Here is a 17,458-nt window from a genome sequence, read left to right on the forward strand (position 1 = left end):
AACAATTTTGAGTAGTTGTGTGTAAACAATCATAAGTGTTGTAGTTGTGTTTAACTTTTGCCACTTGTGTTTAGTGTTTTACAATAAAGTGCATCACAGTATGAAAAGTGGTTTAGTGGATGAGAATGTGTTAAGTGTTTTGCACAAAAAGAGTGCATGCGATTACTAATGGTGTCTTAACTACCCGAACTTGTTTAAGGTTTTACAGAAAGAGGGATTTATTGGTTTAGTTTATTGAGAATTTGGTTCAGAGAATGGGATTTAGTGCTTTAGCAATTCAGAAAAACTGTAAAATGGGAATATGAATAGGACAGAGTAGAAAAACAAGAATTGTGGTGTTATGGACTTAACGTAAATCTACTAGAGTTAATAATTTCAGAAGTCAGAATAATTCCAAATATAACAATTTATTAATAGTCAGGTAAATGTATCATGCCAATTACATAATCAATTCAAAGATAATCAATACAATAACATCAAATGATCAGTGATAAAGAGTAAAAGACGCATACCTGACATTAGAAAATAATAATAATGCTGAGTGTGCGAGGATATTCATCATTAGGGGCTGATCAGACTACAGAATCGCCCCGAGCCTTTATAAGCGTTTCTTTAATTACTCAGACCAGGACAAATCATCCCCCCAATGAACCACTCAGTCGCACTGAGACATTTTATTTGATACCAAACATGACTGCTAATTCACTTGTGTTGACATAGAACATTATAATTTTTATATAATCTTTCCAAGTGAACTAAGTGAAGAGAAGGCTGTGTAAAGGGAAAGAAGTGGAGAAGGAAGGAGAGGAGGGAAAGAAGCTTTCACTCTGTGGGCTGTGGAGACCAATGGCAGTGTGTGTTGGTGTTGGCCATATCTCAGGAGATCCAAGTACCTGAGGTTCTGTTTGTCTTACAGTGCCAATATTTCTGTATAATGTGCTGGAGCTTGAGGAGTATAGGCGGTGATGAACTAAACAGAAGAATTTATTTTAATATTTAGTTGTATATATTACAATATATTTGTTGTATTAGCAGAAACTATTAATTGTTTCTTTCGAAATGAAATGAAAGCCACCCATCTCTATAGCCTTTTTCTTTACATTTCTCTAGATTTCACTTTTTGTAATCTTAAATGAATTCTCTGTTGAATAAATGCACTTAATCTGCAGCCGACTCACTGGTAGACTTTTCTTCAGTGAATACTTGCACAAGGGACACATGGTAATTTCCACTAATATCTAGCAGTGGTTCTCAATCCTGTCTCTGGATCCCCCAACATACACATGTTGTCTGTCTCCTTAATGAAACACACCTTATTCAGGTCATCAGCTCATTAGTAGAGACTCCAAGACCTCAGATGACCTCAGAATGTTGGGAGGGAGCTCCAGGAACTGGTTTTGGGAAGCACTGATCTATTGGGTTATTTGGATTAGATGTTATAGCATATCGGTCTATAGGCCTTGATCATTATCAGCACCTCAGTGACTTCACAGTGAATTTCAAATGGCCCTATTGGTAAAGAAAAGGAGATTGTAACAGGACAAACTAATGTGTTTGTTAGCTCGCAGTCCTACACGTCTGTATGACCAGCGCTAGGCTCCTGGAGGAACTGGGGAAGTCTCATTCCAAAGAACTCTTGCTTTTTCTCGAAGTAGTAGTTGAATCGAGCCATGGCGTACCTTAGAAAGATTGAGAGAGGGAAAAATGTACATATAAATACAAGCCGTTTCTTAAAAGTAAAAACCTTTTGTGAACAACAAAAGTCAGAGAGAATTACTAATAATGCTACTAGCAACTTCACTACAGAGAAAGTTAAATCTTGACATTTCTGTTACTGTAATTGTGTTACTTTTAGCACAAAAGGAAAATTTAATCTCTGCTGGATTTGTGAGATGGGGTGGCACTGGGAGGACCAAGAACCAGTCAGGGTGGACCAGAGAAAACAAATAAATACTGGTTCTATAAGAGCATTTCAAATATTAAACTAAATATTTACCTCTAAATTATGCACCATTTATCATCGGTAATACCATTGTGGAACCACTAGTTAGCTGTTTAGCCCTATATTTATAAATATAGGGTACATCTGGGCTAAAGTAGCCTGACAAGCCAGACCCACATCAAGATGTTGGGTCTGGGAACACACCATTGTCACGGCTCAATCCGAGGGGCGGGATAAACGGCTGTCTTTCAGATTCCCTCTGCACGCAATAGGACAGCACTACAACCAGAGCGTTTTCCCAACAGCGGAGCTAGTTGATAGATTACACTTTTGCTGTATCCGGTCGGCAAAACTACGAAAACATCTTCCTTTTTTAAGAATGACTTCAGTGCCGTTCTTAGTTCTTTTCTCAAAGAAGCTTAACTCCAAGTCCTCCAGAGTCACGGCCAAAGCCGTTTCCAAAGACCGCTGTTCGCCAGCAGCCGCTGCTCTTCTTTGTTTTCAAGCAGCAGGGCCGTCATTATGTTAAACCCGCCCACCGACTCTACACACGATGTGATTGGCCTGACCAGAGTTTGGTTTTTCCAGAGTTGCTAGAGGACACTGGCTGCAAAATAAAATATGCTGCCGCTAGGGAGCGTCTAGATTTCTAGGCTAGGGCTAAAGGCGTCTTTGATTTTATTCTCTTCTGAACCACTAGATGCACACACACTTGCGCAGCACTTTCTCAAACATCCGCTTTTCAAGATGCACGTGGAAATTTATCTGATCCTTGATGCGATCGTGGACAGCAGCGCAAAGTTGATTCTGCACTAATTTGATCTAATATATGTTTTTAATCTTGTAGATTTAAATTAATGTTTATATTTTGAGACAAAGGTCTTAATGATTTTCAGTTTTGTTCAAGGTAATTAAAGCAACACCTTATCAATAACAGAAGAATATGTAAAAGTATGGTATTTGGGGTAAAAGGCGCTGCTGTTGGGGCAAAAGGCACAATTATTAACATAATAATAATAAATAGCTGGCTGCAGGGCGGTTTTTAGGCATAGGAAAACTAGGCGGTCGCCAATGAGAGCATGTCTGGCACTTTAGCAGGGTGTGTGTAAACTGTGTCATAGCCACCCTGAAATATGGTTTCTGCCCCCACTGGTTCTCCCAACACTACTGGGCTAGAGTACTGTCAATCTGATGATTCCTATATGCCATTGGATCATAGGGTGCTTCTCAATATCCCTCCTCGTCTCCTCGCTCCTCCATCCTATGACCTGGAAACCGATCGAGCTCAGCCATCTTAAAGGACATCTCAATTCTCTAATTGCACCGCAAGGAGTGAGGAGTCGAGGAGTCGAGGAGTGAGGAGTGAGGAGTTGAGGAGTCGAGGAGTGAGGAGTCGAGGAGTCGAGGAGTCGAGGAGTGAGGAATTGAGGAGTCGAGGAGTCGAGGAGTGAGGAGTGAGGAGTGAGGAGTGAGGAGTGAGGAGTCGAGGAGTCGAGGAGTGAGGAGTGAGGAGTTGAGGAGTCGAGGAGTCGAGGAGTGAGGAGTGAGGAGTCGAGGAGTGAGGAGTCGAGTGAGGAGTCGAGGAGTCGAGGAGTGAGGAGTCGAGGAGTGAGGAGTCGAGGAGTCGAGGAGTGAGGAGTGAGGAGTGAGGAATTGAGGAGTCGAGGAGTCGAGGAGTCGAGGAGTCGAGGAGTGAGGAGTCGAGGAGTGAGGAGTCGAGGAGTCGAGGAGTGAGGAGTCGAGGAGTGAGGAGTGAGGAGTCGAGGAGTGAGGAGTGGAGGAGTCGAGGAGTCGAGGAGTGAGGAGTGAGGAGTGAGGAATTGAGGAGTCGAGGAGTCGAGGAGTGAGGAGTGAGGAATTGAGGAGTCGAGGAGTCGAGGAGTCGAGGAGTGAGGAGTTGAGGAGTCGAGGAGTCGAGGAATCGAGGAGTCGAGGAGTGAGGAGTCGAGGAGTGAGGAGTGAGGAGTGAGGAGTCGAGGAGTCGAGGAGTGAGGAGTGAGGAGTGAGGAATTGAGGAGTCGAGGAGTGAGGAGTGAGGAGTTGAGGAGTCGAGGAGTCGAGGAGTGAGGAGTGAGGAGTGAGAAATTGAGGAGTCGAGGAGTCGAGGAGTGAGGAGTCGAGGAGTGAGGAGTGAGGAGTCGAGGAGTCGAGGAGTGAGGAGTCGAGGAGTCGAGGAGTGAGGAGTGAGGAATTGAGGAGTCGAGGAGTGAGGAGTCGAGGAGTCGAGGAGTGAGGAGTCGAGGAGTCGAGGAGTGAGGAGTGAGGAATTGAGGAGTCGAGGAGTGAGGAGTCGAGGAGTGAGGAGTGAGGAATTGAGGAGTCGAGGAGTGAGGAATTGAGGAGTCGAGGAGTGAGGAGTGAGGAATTGAGGAGTCGAGGAGTCGAGGAGTGAGGAGTCGAGGAGTCGAGGAGTGAGGAGTGAGGAATTGAGGAGTCGAGGAGTGAGGAGTGAGGAGTTGAGGAGTCGAGGAGTGAGGAGTGAGGAGTGAGGAATTGAGGAGTCGAGGAGTGAGGAGTGAGGAGTGAGGAGTGAGGAATTGAGGAGTCGAGGAGTCGAGGAGTGAGGAGTCGAGGAGTGAGGAGTGAGGAATTGAGGAGTCGAGGAGTCGAGGAGTGAGGAGTGAGGAGTCGAGGAGTCGAGGAGTGAGGAGTTGAGGAGTCGAGGAGTCGAGGAGTGAGGAGTGAGGAGTGAGGAGTGAGGAATTGAGGAGTCGAGGAGTCGAGGAGTCGAGGAGTGAGGAGTGAGGAATTGAGGAGTCGAGGAGTCGAGGAGTGAGGAGTCGAGGAGTCGAGGAGTGAGGAATTGAGGAGTCGAGGAGTGAGGAGTCGAGGAGTCGAGGAGTGAGGAGTGAGAAATTGAGGAGTCGAGGAGTCAGGAATTGAGGAGTCGAGGAGTCGAGGAGTGAGGAGTTGAGGAGTCGAGGAGTCGAGGAGTGAGGAGTGAGGAATTGAGTCGTCGAGGAGTCGAGGAGTCGAGGAGTGAGGAGTCGAGGAGTGAGGAGTGAGGAGTGAGGAATTGAGGAGTCGAGGAGTGAGGAATTGAGGAATTGAGGAGTCGAGGAGTGAGGAGTGAGGAATTGAGGAGTCGAGGAGTGAGGAATTGAGGAGTGAGGAATTGAGGAGTCGAGGAGTCGAGGAGTGAGGAGTGAGGAGTGAGGAATTGAGGAGTCGAGGAGTTGAGGAGTGAGGAGTGAGGAATTGAGGAGTCGAGGAGTTGAGGAGTGAGGATCGAGGAGTTAGGAGGCTTCCAGAGGAGTCATGAGCGAGGATACACGGGTGTATCATATGCCGAAGAGCTTTATTGACTATAACGTGACGCACGTATCAATTCTCCTCCCCCTTCAATCTTAAAAGTGGTGTTTCCATTCTAATTATGCTTTTACACAAAAGTTTGACTTAGATTAACAAAAAGAGCCTAGGTTCAATTTTGTTAAATTAAAAGGTACCCTTTAATAATAAAATGCTTTCTCTGTGTCAATAAGGCTAAAACGGACACTTCAAATTGACTTGACAAATTAACAAAAACTCTCTCAAGTTTGACAAAAGCAGTCAGTAATAAAGTTAAATATTGGCTATATGCAAGTGCAAAACCTAATACAATTAAATTATTGTCTGAAAGCAATGTACACAGCCATGTGTATAGATTTATGTAGGGATACAGCCATCTAGTGGTTACACCTTGGTACTACAGATGATAAAAGGTTCATAATTTAGAGGTAAATATTAGTAGGCTACTGTAAAATCCCCTTATATGGCCAGTACTTATTTCTGTTTTCCTCTATTGAAAATTAGTGATATTTATTTAATCACTAATATTTATGATGATTATTAGTGATACAACAAAGGGTAACACTTTATTTTGATGGTCCCTTTTGAACATTCTGTTGACTATAAGTAACTTTGCAACTACATGTCAACTAACTCTCATTAGAGTATTAGTGTACTGTCTGCTTAATATCTGATAACTCTTTATTGTGATGCTCCTCCAGCAGACACTCTACTGACTATAAGTAACTTTGCAAATACATGTCAACTTATTCTAACCCTAACCCTACCAGTCTACTAATACTCTACTCTACTCTAGACATGTAGGTGCAATGCTACTTCTAGATAACAGAATGCGTTAAAGGGACCATCAAAATAAAGTGAAACCCAACAAAGGAGTCATGCGCATGTGTTTGTATTGGGTGTACGTGTGCAGACATCATACCTGCAAAAACACATTTCCAGGAGATGACACAATAGACTTTCTAATAATAATGATAAAAAATATTATAGGCCACTATTATATTCATTCGCGTAAGCCGGCTAACACAGGTTTGTTCATTAGCATTCATGCGCAGAAAGTGAAAGTGATGTAGTTGAGTGTGACGAAGAAAGAGACGAGTATTTCCACAAAATCTGAAGGCAAGTGGTCACAGAAGACGTATTTGAAACGCATGATAATATCAGGTGTAACGGTAATGCATCTTGGCTGACCACTTGTGATCGGATCACCGAAATCGCATGTTTACATCAGGTGGAAACAGGTTCTCTTTCGCTCGCTCGATTTCTGGGATATTGTATATAATTTGGGGGTTGAGGGCCAGAAACCCCTGAGTCTGGGGGCCTGTGTAGACCTTAACCCGCTCCTGTATACAGGGGACGTTCACGTGTCAATCAGTAACAAAGACTGCACTGAATCAGTCTTTATTCTTATATATAGAGATAGAGATACTTATATATATAGTATTTATTCTTATAAAGGGCTATATAGGCATCTAGTTGCTACAGAATGGTATTACTGGTATTCATTTTAATCCATATATAATTTGGAAACATTTCAGAATTATATTTGTATATATTTATTAATAAGGATTACATTTTCAAATTATATTTGTATGTATTTGTCAATAAGGATTTCACCTAGAGCGTCGAAATGGCTAGAAACGGCCCTGGCTGACTTTTCCATTCGTTCACATGACATGGTTAGATTCAGATGGTAAATATCATTTATTAAGTTGGGTGTCCACCTTAGAGATAATCACCATATTTATACTGAAACCATCATATTTAAAAATAAGATATCAATCATATCATATAATAAAATACCATGTAATTTTACTACTGTAAATCTATATTAAATTAATATGGGATCTCCTTCAATGCTTTCAGAATATTAGCTTTTTAAAATAGTTTTGTTTCTGTATTTTTGTTTTTGTTTTGTTTTTTGGCATTTTTTCCCTGATGTGTATTTGTTCCCAACATTGTTTTTAATTGTCATTTTAATTGTTATTATTTAATGTTTCAGATGGACTTAAACTGACTTAATTATTTGATTGTCATGATCACCTGAAGACCTGCAGCGTGCTTTCTATATAGTCATTGAGAACAAGTGAAATAAACAGAAAATACTACAAACTCTGCTAAAGCGATTATTTTGAACAAGGGTTAAATTAGACAATATTAAACCCATGTTGTTTTATTTGCAGTATTAGTATCAATACTGTGTCTGTGAGGTAAGAGACCTCGCCACCTCATACATTTATACGATTTTTTAAACAAAATTAAACATTTTTTATGATTTACTTTCACACAAAATCTGTTGCTCCATCAATGTTCAATGCAAACAGTGTTTTTCTTCTGCAGTCATACACTCTGGGAGGAGCGAAAAGCAAATGTTTTCTTAAGGTGTGCCTTTAGCCTCGCTGTATCCGATATAATCATAGCTGTGTATTCCCTAGTTGCTGGACACATACGAATTTGGATATGTATATTTAGACTACTATATTTAAGGACTACTTTGTCAAATTTGAGATTGTTTTTTGTTTTTTATTTTGTTAAGTTAGTTTGAAAGTGTCTAACTATTATTGTTACAGTCAAATCACACAAAGACACGGAGAAAGCATTTTGTTCCTCATACACTAGCTACATATAACCGCTTCTTCAGTCACACGGACGTAATCAGAACATTTACTATGGGCTATCAAAAAGCCTATATTTTAAAATATATAATTAAGTGATTACATATTTACTTGTTTATTTAATTACCTATTTAATAATTTACTTAATTTGACAGGAATTGGCTCGCGAAATGTGAATCGTTGTCCATCATTTTGCAAGCACTTGGTGATGAAGGAACATGCTTGTATCTGCCCCTACATCAGAACAAAACAATGGTCATAAAACCCTCCATAATAAGCTTTCAAACACAAAGCCCAGATGCTCTGTCTATTCTCCCCCAGTTTCCGTGTGTTATTTTGGAAAGGTGTGTAATGTACCTCTTGAAGTCGAAGTCAATAGTGGAATGTTTTGCCTGCAGAAGAGCCCATAGACACCAGAACAAATGAGCCACCTGGAGACAAAGTGAAGTACTCTTATATTAGACCATTTACGAACATGGCAACAACATATTATCCAGCTTCTGAAAATGACCCTGGACATGCATTTTCATCCTTTATTCTTTGTTAAGCACACAACTTTTAATATTTAATGTTGTGTTAATCTCAATGCAATAATGAAATGACTTTAATTTCAGCACTGAATGATGAATGCTATATAAAATGTATTGATATTTTCTGAATATCAATTCTTTTAAACCCCAACTAAACAAGCCAAAGGCAACAGACAGAACCCAAAGTCCATCAGGTGACATAATAATATTATTAGATAGTGATATATTATAGAGTGACTAGATATATATCAAGAGTAGTGTATATCAAGAATGAGAACAAAAAACAAAGAAAAGCGCAGGCAAGTCAGGTGCCTTCCAGTTTGTTCTGAACCGACAATCAAAATTGACAAAACATATTTTCCCTCCAGTTGTTTTTCACCACTGTTTGACATTTACATTTTTCCAACCTCTTCCCGCCTCCCAAAAATACTCACCAAGGAGAACTTGCAGACCTGTACATAAAGTTCCAGAACCTCTTCCCTGGACACGGTTGAGTCCACAGCATTGCAGCTCTTGAAGCTCTCCAGATACGCAGAGAGCCAATCAAACTGAAGCTCGCGACTCGGGTACAGGCTCGGGTCAACGTTATCGATACCTCAAAATACAATCCATAGACAAATGATCATTTAGTGTGTTAGACAAGAGTAAAATTCATAACTTTTAAAGTTGGTTATAGATCAAATTTCTTTTTATTTTATCTTTATTATTATTATTATTATAATTTGTACCTGCAAATTCATTGAAATGGTTTCCAATATCATAAGCTTGGTAATTAAAATCAGCATATTCATAGTCAATGAATTTTACTGTGCCTACAGTCAGAAAAAAAAATACATAGTTTAGTTATTATGAGTCAATGGAAAACGTCTCGGGTTACGACTGTAACCCTTGTTCCCTGAGAAACTAGGCCAATCGTGATTGGTGTTGCGTCATGACTAGTGCTGGGAAAAAATATTTTTTATAATACATTTAAGATTTTTATTTATTTATATATAAATTATGTATAAATGTATATACAGTATATACATGCAAATATTTCTTAAATAAATACATGCATATGTGTGTACTGTATTTATATATACAAAATAATTATACACAGTACACATACTATATTATGCAAACACAAACTTTTATTTTGGATGCGATTAATCGCGATTAATTTTTTTCCAGCACTAGTCATGACGTAATGTGTGACGGCATACACAGAAGCTACAAAGGGACGGCGGCACACACAAGCGTCAGCTTCTGTGATGAATCAAGTCGCTCCGAGGCAGGGGAAGGCGTGGCGGAGGGATGCAGTGTCTTGTTCTCTTCTCAGGGAACAAGGGTTACAGTCGTAACTCGAGATGTTCACTTTCGAGGGAACTCGTACTGCGTCAATATGACACATTGGGGAGCGAGTACCCACTATGCCACAACCAGCCCTGCCTGTCCCAGTGTGAAGCTGCGCACAGGCACACTTAGGACGAGAGCACTAGAGTGCCAGGCGTAGAACGGATCTCCAGACTATAGAATTTTATAAAAGTTGCCCATCCTGCTGCATTACACACTTCTTGGTTCGGGGTGCCTGAAAGGAGGGCTCTAGAGGACACCATGCCTCTGGTTGAATGAGCCCTCACAGCCAAAGGTGAAGGCAAACTGCGCACCTGATAGGCCATAGATATCACCTGAACAATCATTTGCTGATGGTTTGTTTGGACGCGAGAAGCGTCTTGAGGGACCCGAAACACACCAGCAATTGGTCTGACTTCCGCCATGAAGAAGACCAGCCGAGAAGTGATCTTGGAGGAACTCCAGCACTGAAGCCGTCGGGCAGTTAACTGGTTGTAACTTTGACTCGCCATATGTACATATATATATATATATATATATATATATATACATACATACATACATACATACATATATATATATAAAATACATACATACATACATACATACATACATATATATATATAAAATACATACATATATATATATATATATATATATATATATATATATATATATATATATATATATATATGTATGTATTTTATATATATATATATGTATGTATGTATGTATGTATGTATATATATATATATATATACACTGTATATAGATATAGATATATAGTACTTGTGTGAATATTGAGACAGACAACACCAAATAAAACAGTCAACAGAGAGCGATTGTTGAAGAACAGAAAGCTGACGCTTGTGTATGCCGGCGTCCCTTCGTGAGCATAAAGCATGGCAGAGCAGGTCCTCTACTTGTGTTCTTGAGCGCTCACTATATCTCTGACATTTGCTGTGAGCCTGTCGAGTTTTCTGTGAATGTCTGTGAATGTCTTAAGCAAGAGGCTGTACTGGTTTAGCAGTGTAAGCAGAACATTTATCCTGCAAGTACTCATGACTTTAACGTTATTATGCTTAGTGTAACTTTCTTGATTGTTTATAATTTTTCAGAACAATAGTATTTCATTTACATTCATATAGAGGTCAGGGGCCGAGACTGTTCGATCTAAACCAGCTCAGTCCTGTTCCTGGAGATCTAACCCTGATCCAACACACCTGAACCAGCTCATGAAGATCTTCAAGAACACTGTAATACAGACAGGTGTGTTGCAGAAAGGTAGATCTCAGGAACAGGACTGGCACACCTGATCTAACCTGAACTAACTGTTCAAACTTTAAGAAGCTTAATTAGAACTAACTTAGGGGCTGTTTTCAACAAAAAACCTAAAACTTTTTATGCATTTTGGCAATTTTTTTACGTGATAATGGTGTTTTGAGTGCCTGAAAACACAAAGTTTTGAAAACGGGTTTCAAGGTGCAAGTTTTTGAGAACGGTCTCTGTGTAAACAACAAAAATGTGAATCTCTGAAGACGATGGCGTCATGCTCATGCGCATTACGTGTTCAGTCTCTAGTGTTTATGGCCTGGCAGCAGAATACAGCGTTTTTAGTCGTTTTCACAGCTCTGTGTGAATGAGGATAGTTTTGACAATAGTGTCGTCTATACGTGGAAAACTCAAAGGAAAAACTTCTCCGTTTTAAGGATATTGTTGTCGCATAAACTTACCCTTAAGCTCCACTTCCAATAATAATAATGTTAGTCACCTTCTTCTTTGTTATAAATGACATTTTTAGTCAGGAGGTCATTGTGGCACAGCACTACTGGGGAGTTGGTGTGGGTGAGAAGAGTCTTCAGCTCCTCCATCTCTGTGATGATGATTGCAAGGTTAGGTGTCTCCACATGAGCACTGGACCTGAAGCACACACGCGAGAACATCTGAACATTTATGCACCTCTATTATTATAGATTCAACTGAGAATCACCATTCTTTGTTTGTTTCAAACCGAGATCATGATTCTGAACAGACGAGCAAAAAAAACAACAACAATTTATTAGAGGTTATTTTTTTCTTTCTTTTTTTGTGATTAAGACAAAGCATCTTATACAAAGTAAGAGACCAATAACACATGCACAAACACATAAAAAAGCAGAGTTAAACTTATGTACTCAATACATATTTACGTATTGAATTATGCAGACATCTTTTTGTTGGTGCTGTTGCCATGGTGACACAAGATGGACAAAATAGTAGTATTCAAATATTACCAATTCGTTTAAATACCACTTAATTCCATGGATAACATAACTTAGACAATCACATTAAAGCATAACTTATCTGTTAGGGTCCAAAGGTGCATGAAAGACATGGGCCAAGTCTCTGAGGGAAATCGTGAGAGAAGTCTGAGTCTAAGCAACAGCAACAGAACATTTAGCAATATGTCAAAACATAAAATAAATTCACTTAACACTGTACACAGGTCAGTGATGGAGGCCCAAAACAGTTAAATCACCATCTCCCCTCAACACCTTCTTCTCTCCCTCTCTTTAAAGAAACCACATCCTAGCCACAACATTCTCACCGCTGACCCCTAGGGGCCGGGATATAAATTACACCCCTGTAACAGTAGAAGTAGTGCTAATAATAATAATCATCATAATAAGATCATATCAGCTTTATGGAATTTTAGACCAGTCAAAAAAAAATGATTTCAGATCCACATTACTCTGGGAGCTCCTCCACACACACACACACACACACACAGCCATGTTTATGTGATTTGTGAGGACATTCCATAGGCGTAATGGTTTTTATACTGTACAAACTGTATATTCTATCCCCCTACACTGCCCCTATCCCTAAACCTGCCCATCACAGGAAACATTCTGCATTTTTACATTAAAAAAAAACACTGCTTAGTATGTTTTTAAAGCCATTTGAAAAATGAGGACACCCAAAATGTCCTCATATATCACCTATTTTCCCGAGTGTCCTCATTTGCAGGTGTGTTATCATAAAAATGTCCTCAGTTGTCATGAAAACAAACTCACACACACACACACACACACACACACACACACACTCACACACACACACACACACACACACACACACACACCTACACCTCAGAACACCTGCAGATAACCACAACTATGAACAGCCATGATCAGAACAGCTCCAACACACACACACACACACACACCTCAGAACACCTGCAGATAGCCTGAACAATGGAGCTCAGATATTACGGTTCGCCATGGCAACAGCACCAACAAAAAGATGTCTACATACTTCAATACATATATATGTATTGAGTACATACGTTTAACTCCTAATCACTGTTATAATATCAGAAACTGGCAGAACTGTAAGTTATTGAACTAATTTTCATGTTCATGGTGTCGCACAGGCACAGAACTTGAGCTGAAAATGAAGTATAGAAGCAGAATTCAGTCAAGCTCTAAGCACACACAGCTCATGGGTGTAGACTACATGACTTTACAGACATTTGACATATTAAATACATATCCTTTCAATGCGCAGCAGCTTTTTCCACATAATCTAATGCTCTTGTCACATAATTAAATGTTCTTTAATCCCACATGTAACATTTCTTAATTAGGCTAATGAAATCACTTGTCCTCAGCCAACAGCAAGAAGGGTTGGGGTCAGAAGTGAACACCACACTGACGGATGAGGAGGAGATGGACAATACCACAGGAAAACTGTTGCTTTTGTATTTGTAGGAAATAAAGATGACCAAATAAAGTGTGAATAATGAGTTTGTATTTAACAGCTGTGGAGGTTACGGCATATATCTCTACTCTTCCATCTGACATCCGTTCCATTCGCTTCATTTCCGGAAGCTGTGATGCATGTCATCAGTGCATTAATGTTTAAGATGTTTTCTCAGAATATGACTTAATGTAGTGCTGCTTTGAAAGCTTTTGTCTGATGTTAATCATTGAAGATGTAATAGTGTAAGACAATTGTAATGTTCCAATAATGTGGAATTCACTTTTTACATATCCATCCATTTTCCAAAACGCTTGTTTTGTGTAGAGTATTTGAGATCATGTCCTTTGAAATATGAATCAGCTCTGAGATGATCTTACCTGTGCTGTTGAGGAGCATCAGAACTCTGGACCAGGTTCAGGAACTGGGACAATCTAGGCCACAGTACTGGTGTCACGGGTGTGCCGTTTCCCATTTCTCCACACTTTATGGAATGGATTTTTCCCATTTCTGTTGCAATCAATCTACAATCAATGAGAAGTGTCATTTCGGTTGATCATACTGAGAAAATTAAGTAGCAATAATAATTAAAAAAGACATTAGCTTTCATCTATCTAAGGTATTTTAGGTAGCCAAAACTATACCTACAATCAGCCAGATTAGGGCTAACAACTTTACCAAGGATACAATTCAAATATATTCCTAGAGATCCAAAGTGCTTTGGTCAATAATAATAATAATAATGCATTTTATTTAAAAGCACCTTTCTGGACACTCAAGGTCGCTGTACAAAATAAAAACACAAGAATATATATATATATAAAAAAAAAACAAGCAAAAAATAAAACATGGCACAAATACAAGTAAACAGGACAATGTGTGTTTCACAATAAGTAAGATATTTTGAACAGGTGAGTTTTGAGTATGGATTTGAATTCTGTGAGCGAGTTAATGTTCCTGATGTGAGGCGGAAGAGAGTTCCAGAGTTTGGGTGCAGAGCAGCAGAAGGCTCTGCTCCCCATGGTACTGAGGCGGACAGAGGGAACAGAAAGATGGGTGGAAGAGGAGGATCTGAGAGAGCGGGGTGGGGTGACAACATGGAGGAGATCTGACATGTAAGGAGGGGCGAGGTTATGGATGGCCTTGTAGGTGAGCAGGAGAATTTTGAACTCAATTCTGTGTTGAACTGGTAGCCAGTGTAGTTGTTGAAGAATAGGCGAGATGTGGTGGGAAAAGGGAGTTTTGATTATGACACGTGCTGCTGAATTCTGAACCAACTGGAGCTTACAAAGGGTTTTGTGAGGGAGGCCAAAAAGGAGAGAATTACAGTAGTCAATGCGCGATGTAACCAGGCTGTGAACAAGGATGGAAGCAGAGTAAATGGTAAGGGAGGGGCGGAGACAGTTGATATTACGGAGATGGAAATAAGCTGACCGTGTGATGCTATTAATGTGAGATTGAAAAGATAGTGTACTGTCGAGGACGACACCCAGACTCTTGACCTGAGGAGAGGGGGAAACTGAGGTATCATCAATGAGGAGAGAAAAACTGTCAAATTTAGAGAGGGTGTTTTTGGTGCCGATGACAAGAAGTTCTGTTTTATCTGTGTTTAATTTTAAGAAATTTTAACTGAACCATGATTTTATTTCTTGTAGGCAGGTGGTGAGGGAGGAGGGAGGAAGTGTGGAGTTTGGTTTGCTGGAAAGGTAAAGCTGGGTGTCATCCGCGAAACAGTGAAATTGAATGTTAAATTTGCGGAAAATATTGCCAAGGGGAAGGATGTATCTAATGAAGAGGAGGGGCCCCAGGACAGAGCCCTGGGGCACTCCTGAAGTGACTGGAGACGGCTGGGAGCAGAAGGATTTGATAGTGATGAACTGAGTGCGGCCTGATAGGTATAACTGAAACCAATGAAAAGGGGTGTTAACAATGCCGATGGAGGATAACCTATGGAGGAGGATGGAATGAGAAATTGTATCAAAGGCCGCACTCAGATCAAGGAGAACCAGGATGGATAATAAACCAGAATCAGCTGCAATGAGAAGATCGTTAGTTATTTTAAGGAGGGCAGTTTCTGTGCTATGGAGTGGACGGAAACCAGACTGGAAGGGTTCATAGAGGGAGTTGTGGGTGAGGTGAGTGTGGAGCTGGGCAGCAACTATTTTTTCTAAAATTTTGGAGATGAAGGGTAGATTAGAAATGGGACGAAAATTATTAAAAATGTTTGGATCTGAACCAGGCTTTTTAAGTATTGGAGTGACTGCAGCATTTTTGAATAGGAAAGGAACAATACCGGTGGTAAGAGATGCATGTATGATGATGGAGATAAGGGGGAGCAGAGAGGGGAGGCAAGATTTGACCAGATTAGTGGGGAAGGGGGTCTAACAGACAGGTAGAAGGCTTTGACTTACGGATTGTTTCTGCGATTTCAGAGGGACTGGGAAGTTGGAAGATGGATAATAATTGTGATGGTTGGGGAGGATCATATAAAGAGGTGGGAAAGATATTTGGATCGATGTGACGATGAATGTTATGAATCTTATCATTGAAAAATAACAGGAGGGCATTACAAGTGGCAGTGGAGTACATGTGTGAAGGAAGGGAGTCAGGTGGCTGGTGAATCTTATTTAATATGGAGTACAGTGACTTAGTGTTGCCTCTATTGGAGTTGATTAGACCAGAGTAGTAATGTGATTTGGTTTGTACGATTGAGTCCTTATAGTGAGACATATGAGCTTTATGCATTTCTTTATGGATAGTGTATTGAAGTCCAGACAAACTCCTGATCATTTTGTAACAACTTTCTCATATGGGTAGTTTTTCCCAGGAAGTTCACCATTCCCAAAGCACGCAGAATTCCCTTCTTATCCGTAGGTGGAGGCATATCAAGGAGGGCTTGCACTTTTGCTGGATGTGGCTCCACACCTTTTGCAGACAGCTTGTCCCCTAAGAACGTGATCTCTGTGACTCCAAATTGACACTTTTTCTGATTGAGCTTTAAATCATGTGCTCGAACTCTTTCCATCACTTTTACTAATCGCTGATTATGTTGTTGAATGGTGGACCCCCACACCACAATATCATCAATATATACTCGAACACCCTCTAGACCTTCAATAAGGGTTTCCATGGCTCGATGAAAAATCTCAGGAGCTGATTTGATTCCAAAAGGAAGTCGAAGAAAACAATATCTCCCAAAGGGAGTATTAAAGGTACAATACTGGGTACTCTCAGAATCCAATCGGATCTGCCAGAATCCTTGAGATGCATCTAATTTGCTAAAAAACTTAGCTCCTGACATGTCACTAATGATCTCTTCACGGGTGGGTATCTGGTAATGTTCTCGTTTGATGCTATCATTTAGGTCTTTAGGATCTAAGCACACTCTTAAGTTACCATTAGGCTTCTTCACACAAGTTATAGAATTTACCCAGTCTGTAGGTTGTTCAATCCGTTGTATTACTCCTGATTGGGTCATGCGATCCAATTCCTTTTTCAAGGCCTCACGCAGAGGTGCAGGGACCCGCCGAGGAGCATGTATGACTGGAGAAGCATCATCTTTCAGTTGTATTTTATAGGTAAATGGCAGTGTGCCTTGACCTTCAAAAACATCTGGAAATTGTTTGACAATGTCAGTTATATTGTCACAGACAGGCTGTAAGACTGTAAGACGGTTTCCTTGTTGACTTGATACACTCTTTTAACCAATTGAAGGTCTTCACACGCTTTATCTCCTAAAAGAGATTCATGACCATTGGGAACTACAACAAACATCAAACTCTTCATCTTTCCTTTTACTTGAATGTTTAGTCTGCATATTCCTCGCGTTTCAATTGGTTGTCCATTATAGGCTTTGAGGGGAACTGTACGTTTTTTAATTAGAGGTTTTTCTTTCAGTGCTTTCACATCTCTGATGTTAATTAAATTAACTTTTGCACCCGTATCTAATATAAAGGGTACTACGGTCCCATTAGCCACAAGAGGAACAATCCACATCGAAGACTTGACTG

At 40.2% G+C, this 17,458-nt stretch overlaps 1 protein-coding gene across 4 annotated transcripts in view; it reads right to left on the minus strand.

The window, feature by feature from the left end:
- Positions 1-391: 391 nt before the first annotated feature.
- The window catches only part of LOC311095072 (ethanolamine kinase 1-like), a 35,470-nt gene continuing 18,403 nt past the window's right edge, over positions 392-17,458 (minus strand). For 2 of the 4 annotated variants that reach the window (XM_084133405.1, XM_084133406.1), the window contains exons 3-8: positions 13,829-13,972; positions 11,479-11,627; positions 9,104-9,187; positions 8,810-8,970; positions 8,203-8,276; positions 392-1,679 (exon numbers count right to left, since the gene is read on the minus strand). In XM_084133405.1, coding sequence (XP_083989531.1) covers positions 1,571-1,679; positions 8,203-8,276; positions 8,810-8,970; positions 9,104-9,187; positions 11,479-11,627; positions 13,829-13,972 — 721 coding nt within the window. In that variant the 3' untranslated portion in view covers positions 392-1,570. The remainder of the gene's footprint in view (positions 1,680-8,202; positions 8,277-8,809; positions 8,971-9,103; positions 9,188-11,478; positions 11,628-13,828; positions 13,973-17,458) is intronic. The other 2 variants (XM_084133407.1, XM_084133408.1) reach the window with 1 other exon arrangement.

Source organism: Abramis brama (assembly GCF_963993115.1).
Source record: "Abramis brama genome assembly, chromosome: 13".
NCBI classification, from domain to species: Eukaryota; Metazoa; Chordata; class Actinopteri; order Cypriniformes; family Leuciscidae; genus Abramis; species Abramis brama.